We start from the raw sequence: 10,181 nt of genomic DNA on the forward strand, positions 1-10,181 counted from the left end.
TTGTTTCCCAAACTATCTATGTACTGACTTCTCTGGAACAAGACATCCTTCACACTCAGCAGAACAGGACCTCACTGACGGTATGGAAATGAAAAAAACAAATTTTGACACTTGTGGGGCCACTTTGGGCTTACACCAGCACGCCTAAACTCAGAGCAGCCCTTTTAAGTACAGATAGCTCTACTTCTGCTGTTACATCCACAAACATAACATTGCATCCAACCGCATATTTCCTGACTATTTGTAGGTGTAGCCTTGCTGAGCAGATAGAAAGGTCCCTGAAGGAACACTTCTGTCTCAAGCCAAGCGCACTCCGCAGGGGCAGGCACACTTTTCCATGAAGCCCCAGAGCAGAAAATATGAGCACCCACGAAGTTTGAAGCAGGGGGGAGAAGAAATCTTCTACAAGGAACCTGGTGTTCTGCAAGTGCTTTTAAAAATATGAAAAGAGAGGGGAACACACGTTCTTTGGCAGCAGCAGCTCTGGGTTAACTGTGATAAAACAAACAAGCGAAGAGTCAAACCCCAGCCTTCCTTCCACAGCCCTGACAGGGAAAGGGCTGATTTTGCAATCCCTGTTTGTGCAAGCAGCCCCGTGGCAGGAAAAAGGACCACTCGCACAGGTCACTGGAGCAGCTGGCCCTAACTGAGCACCCATGTGTGAGCACATCTCATCTTTGTGGTCTTTGACATGTCGCATTGGCTCCTCATCACATAGGCTGCAGCTTTAGCAAACTAAAAATCCAAACCAACAACCAACACCATAAAAACCCCAACCCACTTTACAACGTAAACTGAAGCAAAGCTCCTAAAATGGGTCTTAGATTCAACCACCCACAACATATAAAAAGAAGTTTAAATAAACAAAGCAAAACCAGGCTGCAGCCTGGAAAACACAGTACAGTTTAAGACCTATAGATCTTAACATACCTGACAGGAGAATTTGCACATTAATGACAGGTTAGGAGTGATATGTATCATCATGTATGTGTCACCGGTCTTTTTGGTTTTAAGCTGGGAGTTGCATCTACCTGCAGAACCATAATACAGCTGCTTTTCTAATTGCACCAGAGGGTCTCAACCTAGCAGAACCAAGCCTCTTGTATCTGCTGAAGTCAATGAGTTTGAACCAACAACCAAGAGAACAGATGAATAAAGACACCCTTGTAAAAGTATTTAGCATTTAGTTTCATTTTAAACAAAAGACCTAATTTTTCTTTTAATAGACTTTTAACTTCATATATGAATGTGCTACATACAACTGAACACAACAGGAAAGCTGTTAAACACAGGTAAAAGGTAATATGCATTGTACAATCTGTGGAAATACTTGAAGAAAATGGCTAGAATCCTACAAACTATTTTTAATTAAAAGCATTCAATATCTCAGCAAGGAGCTGATAATTAGCTTTATTATTGTAATTTAATATGCTAGACTTCACAATCTCTGTGAATGACTCTACTTTAGAACCATTTTAATTCTATTTTTAATTTCCGCCTCATCACACAGCTAAATGTAAATAATAACTACAAAGATGAGGGGTGGTCCTTTCTGAAAACTAGAAACTGAGAGTCATAATAAGCACTTCAGTGTCCTTCCATTTCTGTTTAAAAAAACCAAACCACCTTCCAGGTCTTTTAAAGGACTGAATTAAAACAGAAAAATATTAAAACTAAGTGGATCAGTTTCTCTCCCTCTACACTAATTCCATATTCAGGTTTTTTTACAAAGTCTAGGGAGATGTTTAGTTATTCAGTCATTTCTCTATTCCTGCCTAGTGTAAATTCTGGTTAACTACACGAATTGACAATACAATTATGAGCATACAGTCAAATTTCAATGGAGAGCTCCTGTCTGCAAAATGAAGGAAGCACTGTAATTCAACACACTAGATTGAGAAAAGAACTCTGCTAACAGAGCAGATGTGAAACATTTATATGTCTAGCACATGTAAAATTAATTTCCGTGTTAGTGAACAATTGTGAGGGTGTAAAAAAAGTTGTCTCAAAGATCCTACATAATTCTTAGTTCTTTGGGAATTCTTTTTCAAAGCACTGACAAATGATAAAAAGTGCATCTTGTGTGCATGTACGTATTCCATATGCACTCTTAGCATTTTACTGAGTTTCAACTATATTAATGTAGCAATTCATCGTTAAAGGATATAATTAAAAAAAATAATCTGTCCTTTTGTTGACTTTGTGTGCAAATTACTGTACTTGCTACCATTGCAAATATGAAAAAAGATTCTTTCTTCAGGTTTTTGAATTGTAACCAGAAGCATTACAAATTGTTTCCATAATATGAGAAAAATATGAAGGTAATTTTCCTAATGAAGGCCACATTTTATTAACTCATTAAACTCTGTCACCTTTATTCACTGAAAATCAAGCAGAAAAGTGGAATAAATTCACCATGACAAAGAAAATGCACACATTTCCGTCTTACAAATAAACCGACTAAAAAAAGGGTGAGGTGTGTAAATTAAGGCACTCAATCTAAGAACATAGCACGTTCTCAAGTGGCCAAATCGAGCTCTTGGATATTCTTTCAGGGCTCTCACTCAAGAGAAAGCAAGCAGCAGATGCAAAACTGTACTTTTTGTATCCATATATGTAGGATTTTAAAAGTGTATGATATCCTTAGCACAGTGTATCTAAATATGCAATAGAGAAAACACAAAAGGATCCCCTTATGTCTAGAAATGTTATTGCCAAGTATCCCTAACAATATATCAGTAGTCGATTTGTCCAAATTATAGGAGGTTTCAATAACTCTGCTTCATGATCACAGAATTGCTTCCTAATTTCCCTTCAAACTATTCAAGCTGTTACGGATTATTAAAGGACATTATCAGCCTGAATAAGCATATTAGAGGTCTGTATGATTCCCCCTCTCCCCCCAAATAAACCTAAAAATAACTCCTAAAATTACTATAATCGAAATGAATTAGCAAGTTTCTCCACACTACGCATTTCAGTTAACTCACTCTGCTTTTGCAAATATTTTGGACCCAATCCACTATGGACAATTCCAGCTTTATATTGCAATTGCTTCACTGTTTTTAGTGAGTTGACACAAGTGGAAAAATGAAGCAATGCACCAGGGAATCAGATCTATTTTATAGATAGAGAGCAAGTTTTCTTTTACTGATATAGCTAGAGCAACTGGGATCAGAAGCAGAAATTTAAATCTTACACATGAAATACACTTCAAAATAAGCTAAAGAAGCAGACCGTTCCCACTGCTTAAAAACCCCGACAATTTCAGTGTGACTGCTCTTCAAAAACTGCAGTTTGAATGGTCTTTCGAGGCATTTATACAAGAAGCACGAGCATGCCATGCAGGTCCCAAACCTGCACTGTCTTATCCCCATGAATTTGCAATGGTACAAATAAAGCTAAGGACACACATCTACCTTTTCAGGACTAGGACCTAATTTTGCAGTCACCACACTGTGTTGGTAGGGGCCTGCTCAATGCAGAAAAACCAGCAACAAGTTTTTTGTTCACCAGCCTAAAGCATGGAGGAAGGTGTGTCTTAAAGGAGAAGGGCAAGGCAGAAGTTGTTGGGCTTTTAATAAAGATAGATCACAATATACCCTTGGGGGCTAAGGTAACTGTGTTTAAATTTAGGGAGCAAACAAAACTCGTGTTGACTCCAAGTTGTAGTTATGTTTAGGTATAGATTCAGATGTAGGAACAACAAACCACAGTTGACCTTGGAAGCAGGGAGTTTCCCAGCTGAAGTCAGTCTGTTTTGCTGGATAGCCACTAGGGAGATAAAACTCCTGCAGCTACTTTGGATGAGTGAAAGGTATTTAACACAGCCTCCTGTTTAAAAATTGCTGTAACACTGACAAGACCAAGGCTGCCTATCTTGCCTCAGACTGAGTTCACACTCATCTCTAAAGGCTGTTCCCCTCCAGCAGGGGAAAAAGAAAGTATGTTTGGATTACATGGGAAAAAAAACACCAGTGAGGAATATACCTTTCCTCTTGACTCTTGCGTTGAGTTGCAAGCATTTAAAAAACGCTTCCTGAAGAATCATAGCTCCAGAACAACTGCCAAGAGTCCTCACCTTACGCTCCTCAACCGATACAAGGTATCTAGCAACTGCATAGACTCCAAGAGCATTTGTACAGCAGCGCAGCCTTCTCCCCTTCCCTGTCTTCTTTCTTTTTTGCGGGGTAAGGATACTGAGAACGAAAAATGGTTCCAAAACCTTTCTTTCTGTGTCATTTTACACTTCCTAGAAAAGTGGGGTTTGTCGCTAGTAGTGGAATTCTGGGGGAGCCCACTATGGTACCAGCAGCGCATCGGACCTTGTGCTCATAAGGATGACAACTTTTCCCAAAGATCCCATTACTGCTACACTACATTTTACTACTTTAATGTTTTCTTTGGTCTAATTCTATTACTTTTAATAATAGTGGAAAATAATGACTAGTCAAGATGTAATCAAGTACATATGTGAATCTTGACTGAAAAACAATAAAATTCACTATGGACACAGCTCTTCTTGCACATAAAACCGAAGGGGGGGAAAAAAAATCCCGAAAGTGTCCAGTGGAAGTTTTTCCTGACAAAAAGCCACACAATTAGGCTGTGATCCATGACTTTTGATATCCTCTGGACTTTTTAAGAAAACATTTCCAAAAATGATCTGCCAGAACAGCATACGATTTGTTATGCCCTTGTTTTCTGTTGCTGAAATACAGACTGTACCCATTTCCTTGTTTTCTGCAAGATTGTAACCTTAGCACAAGTACCTAAACTCAAATAAAATATATCTGGAAATGTTTTTGGCTCCAGTTTGGAGTTATCCAATTTTAATGATGAGAAACAAGTTTTGCATTGTTGTAAAACTCTGTGGATTGATTCTCCACTTACATTTCTGCATTGCTATGCAGTGGAAGTGGCAAGCGGACCAGGTTTGGGGTTTGGGTTTTTGGTTGGGTTTTTTTGTTTTTTGTGTTGTTTTTTTTCTCATATTAAGGTCCACAAGGGAAAGGAAAATGGCTACAGTAACACTGAGATGAAGACTATTGCATTTTTTATCGTACACGGCACGTAACACAAATGACAAAGGTGTCATTCATGCTTATGTAAGGAAACATGCAACCAGACCATTCTCGGAGTGAGCACTGGCAGCCGGGAGCCGAGGTGGAAAGTCACAGGTGTACAACAAGCTTGTCTCTCTACTGCGGCTCCTGAGTATGGGACCTCCTAAAAATACACGCACTCACTTTGCTCAATTGGAGTTAGGTAGCTACCCTGAGAAATACACTCGGCTGGGATAAACCATGCACACAGGATCAATCTAAGCTTCTCCCGTTACTGGGAGCATGAAAGGCAAAGAGACAAGAGTCCTCTGCCCTATCTTCCCATTATCAATCCCTCTTTAATTACCAGGGTCCAGCAGTCCCGACAGAATTAGGACAGTCTGTACAATTCCACATTATGCCTCTGCATCTCTGTCTCTTCCCCTGGAAGCTGTACCCAGGAGGTAGAGGACTCTTGCAGGTATCAGTGTATTAGGTTTTTTAATCCTGGCTCCTGAGGTTGTCTAGCACTGGAATTCCATTGTTTTCAGTCTGGTCAGCTTTCTCTTGTGGTAGATAAGCCTGCCTTCTCCTTGCCTTTAATTTTAAATTTAACATATCATTAGGGATATAATTTATATTTCTTTTTTTTTTTAATATAAACTTGCAGTATATCAAGTTCTGAGTTTAGGCTACTTAAAAAAACCCAAAAAGATCACATGGAATGAATAGTCACCAATATTAATATATGTGAGAAAATATTTTAAGGTTGGAAGCAAGTCTGGGATAACAGAAACATGAACTAGACAAAGTGCAGAGCTCTGCAGTATTTTGGACACTTCCCCCATGCAGTTCTGCTACGGACAGCTATCATTTTAAGAGTTCTTGGTCTACACTTACTTGTTTCTCATGTCAATATGCAGCAGTTTCAAAGGCTTTGATAAAGCAATAAGGCATACAGGCATCAAAATAAAACTTGGAAGAGCTTTGCTAAGGAATGAGGTATCTTGAGGGGCTGGGGCATACAGCAGTTTAAGCAGTATTAAGTATCCTGTATTTCTTATTCAGTTTTAAACCAAATATTTATAAGTTAAATCAAAGCAGAGCATATCAATATTAGAAAGAAGCTTCTGCATGCAAGCAATGACACCTTTTGGAATAGGAATGTATTATGAACTATTGCATGCTACTGTTATATTAACCCATTAAAAGGAATTCTAGGCATTTTCATGGTAACATGAACAAATCCATTCTCACTTTGATTTAATTTCCCTCACTAGAGAAGAGAAAGAAGAATAAACAAAGTTACTTAAGGGCAAAAATTTGGTTTGGAAAATTTGTAAGGATCTACATTTTCATATAGGAAAGTCATCCCATCCTTAATTTGTCTATTTCACTAAAGACTCTGAACACTTCGAACCATGCTATTCACTAGCAAGGCAGGAAAGCAGTGCCACAAGATACTCAGAACATGCCCCTGCTCCGTTGATTCACATAAAGGCTTTCCAAGTATTTGCAAGGAATTTCAGTACTTACTTCTAAACACAATATATTACTACTCTTTATCTTTTAATGATCATTTATAATGTTAAATAGAGAGTTATACTATATAGTACTCCGGTATGCATGGGAGGTACAATTGATATGAACAGTCAACTGAAGCTAACCAAGTACAGCTTTTAAAAAATTTGGCCCTCGCAATGCATTACAGCTCCCAAGTTTAAAACTAGACTATTAAGGTCTAGCAAATGGGTTGTTAAGGTGAATGCGTAAAATATAATCAGGATTAGATACCTGGTTTATTTCATTTGGGTGTTTTTTGGACAGCTGGACAGTAACTGCATATGGATGTAACCTTAATATCATCTACTGAAAAGAAAAATACCTAGTCAGAAAGCTCTTATTTTAACTCCTGATCCCCACACAAAGTCCTTTGAAAACACTACTTACGCTTACATGTGTAAGCAGACTCAGTACAAGTGAAAAAAAAAAGGGGGGGGGGGGGGGAGACAGAAAAAAAGAGAAAAAGATAAAAGAAACGACATTATATTCCTCAACAGTAATTTACATAGTTTAAGCCAGCGGCCATACCAGTCTGAAAATTCTTGCATTCCACAAAACATCACTTTTTTGAAACAATTTGCAATCATAAGCTACATCTTTTTTTCTGACACAGTGTTATTAACTTCTAACAATTTTTGAAGCAGAATGCTTTGCGCAACATCTGGCAGCGTTACCGTACCTTCTAGACCAAGGTAGAAAAGTAATCCAAGAAGTAATCAGGTTTCTCGAAGCACAAAATTTAAAGTTTCCTTAGAATCGACTGCTGCAGCGGGAAATCGTTTCTTCACACATACAGTTTCTAACTACGCACATCTTTAAGAATGACTACAGAGCGAAACTGACCCTTCACAGAGGCTAACTTTGCGGAGCAGGGCGGGAGAAAACCTCCGGCTGTGACAGGCTGCATCGCAAGGAGGAAAACTTCTGGTGGCACCGCTATTCGGAAGTCAGCAACTTCTCCTCTAACGCCGTTCCCCTCAAGCACACAGGGCCTGCTAATTTTACAAGTTCCCGAAGGCTTTTACAACCTCCACACCTGCCTCCCCTCTGCAAATTACAGGCGCAAGCAATTCGACCTCGGGCTTGTCATGAACCCGAGTGCGGCGCTGGCTGGAGGAGAGGGAAGCGGAGCGGTCCGCACCCGCTCCCGCGTGGGGTAACGCTTCCTCCGCCCCGCCGCTCCCCCCCCAATCAATGAGCTCCCCTTCCCGGCCAGCTCCCTGCGGCTGCTCATCTCCGAAACCTGAAGGAAGCGCCCCAAAACGCCTGGATTACACCCAAACTGCGGCGCAATGTTTTTTGGAAAAAAAAAAAAAAAAAAAAAAGAGGGAAAAAAAAAAAAAAGCCAAACGGGTGGGATGGGGAGGAGGGGAAGGACGGGACGGGACGGGACGGGAGGACCTGCCTGTTGGGCTCCGCAGTCTCCCACTTTACGCTCCCGGCAACTTCTCCCCGGCAGCGCCGGCTCCGCGCCGCCCCTCCTCACCCCCCACGCCGCAGCCGCCCGGGGCTGCCCCCCCGCCCGCCCCCGGGGGCTGGGGCAGGTGCCCGCCCGGGACCCCCCCGCCCCGCAGTACCTGCTATGCCGGGGCGGGGGCCGGGGCGGGCGGCAGCTGTGGCGGCGGCGCCGCTCCATGTGCCTGCGCTGCCCCGCGGGCGGCGGCTCCGCGCCCGGTCCCTCCCCCGCGGCTCCCGCCCGCCCTCCGCCCCGCTCCGCACCCGCGCACGCCGGCGCCCCCGCCCCGCAGGTGCCGGCCCTGGGACGGTGGCGGAGCGGAGCGGGGCGGCCGGCGGCCCCCGCGGGGCCCTTTACCTGGCGAGGTGCTCTAGCGCGGCGCCCCGCCGAGCCGGAGCCGCGGGAGAGGGGCCGGGCTCCGCGCCCCCGCCGGGCGCTGCCGGGGCCGGGCTCATGCGGCGCCAGGACTTGGGGGTCTCTCGGAGCGGCGGGCAGCGCCCAGGCACGGCGCGGCGGGTTGTCACATGCCGCCAGCTGCAGACATCCACCTGTAACGCCTCGGAGCTACGGCGAAAGGTGGTCAGACCGTCCTCCTTTATCTCAGCCTGGCCGTTCGCATCCCATGCGAAACGTGCCCCACGCTTTCCGAGCACTGGAATTTAACACCGCTGGGTCAGAGCGTAGGTAACTTACTTAAAATCGGTGGCAGAGACAGTCACTGAAATTCAGACCTTACGCTTCAGTCCACAGGGTACAGTGAACCTGACGGAAATTCCTCGTACGCTTAAGAATTAAGCGCATATACACTCTGTGTAGGATGAGGATCTCATTTTTGCTGTGCTTCAGTTCCTCGTCTGCAAGATGAGGATAATAATACTTCCTTTCTCACATCCTATCTTTATCTGTGCTCTTGTATTACAAAAAATTAAGGCATAACTTTATGCATGCGAGTAATCTCACTGGTTTAAAAGGGATAATCCAGAGATGCAAAGTTAAGCAAGCACATAAGCATTGGAAAGATCAGGGCCCTATCACACGAGCTCTTCGGAACAGAAATTGTCTAGTGCTTACTACAAGTTTATACTGTGCAACGCAATGAGGTCTGCAGTGCTAAGCTGGGCTTCTTTCAGAACAGAAATGGCAAGACTGTACCTGGGGATTTATACCAGGCATTCCTTCCCTCGGAGCTCTGCAGACCTGTGAGCTTCACAAACCAGGGTAATATCTGGGTACGCTTGGGATGAACCAGACATACCTAGCGCTTCTCAATTTTTTTTATTTTTCACACTGTCTTTACAGAGATGCAGAACCCTCCTTTTACTAGAACTTGTAAGCAGACTGTATGGATCTGATAGGGTTGAAACCTGGAGCCAAATTCTCCTGTTACTTATTCCAGAATACCTCCACATCTTCCAGCAGGTTTCATGTAGGGCAACAAAAGTATTTGATTGGTAGAATCACACACTATCATTAAAGAGAAAGAAAGAAAGAAAAGATCCACAGAAAGGTGCCACCACATGCACAGCAGTTAGTACCTTTCTTCAGGAAATCCCAAAGAGCTCTGCCTCAGAAAGGCTGGGAAATGCAGCCACGGAGAGCTTCATCAAACCACCCTCTTAGAAAGCAGAAGCTGGTTAACTCAAGGGAATGCAGCAACTTTCCACAGATACACGTGTCCAGACATTTTGAAGTAAAAGGACTAACACTCCACCAAGGATCTGTTTCAGGAGCTGTTCACTGCTCTCCTGTGCTCCAGCTGCCGCAGGGCCTGCAGGCCAGCAGCTCTGAGTGTGCTCCAGCCTACCAGGGGGGTTGGCACGTGTTTTCAAAGGGAGATTTCACACTGTGCAAGCCACGATTTCTCATTAAACATTCGCTAAGAGTTTTAAGGTCAGAATCAAGATGCTGGACATGTGTGAGCTGAGCCTGCTTAAGTCAAATCTTGTGAGATGTAAGCACCTTCTGCAACTCACTGTGCTTAGGTTTGTTAACAGCTCATAGGAGCTCTCAGGACTTAGATGTTCTGAAGATCCTTTTATGGCTGATGCCCTTGAGAATTGCTACGGTATAGCCATGGCAGCACGCAGATTGCTGCTGGCAGCCTGCCCTCAGGTACA

General features: G+C 43.2%; 1 protein-coding gene across 15 annotated transcripts in view; it reads right to left on the bottom strand.

The window, feature by feature from the left end:
- IKZF1 (IKAROS family zinc finger 1) overlaps positions 1-8,853 on the bottom strand; it is a 70,753-nt gene extending 61,900 nt beyond the window's left edge. For 2 of the 15 annotated variants that reach the window (XM_027783836.2, XM_027783832.2), the window contains exon 1: positions 7,452-7,753. In XM_027783836.2, coding sequence (XP_027639637.1) covers positions 7,452-7,515 — 64 coding nt within the window. In that variant the 5' untranslated portion in view covers positions 7,516-7,753. Of the gene's footprint in view, positions 1-7,287; positions 7,755-8,009; positions 8,128-8,185; positions 8,328-8,421; positions 8,610-8,757 lie in introns of those variants that run through there. The other 13 variants (XM_055798616.1, XM_027783831.2, XM_055798614.1 and 10 more) reach the window with 11 other exon arrangements.
- Between the last annotated feature and the right edge of the window lie 1,328 nt (positions 8,854-10,181).

This window comes from Falco peregrinus, chromosome 3, assembly GCF_023634155.1.
Source record: "Falco peregrinus isolate bFalPer1 chromosome 3, bFalPer1.pri, whole genome shotgun sequence".
In the NCBI taxonomy this organism is placed as follows: domain Eukaryota; kingdom Metazoa; phylum Chordata; class Aves; order Falconiformes; family Falconidae; genus Falco; species Falco peregrinus.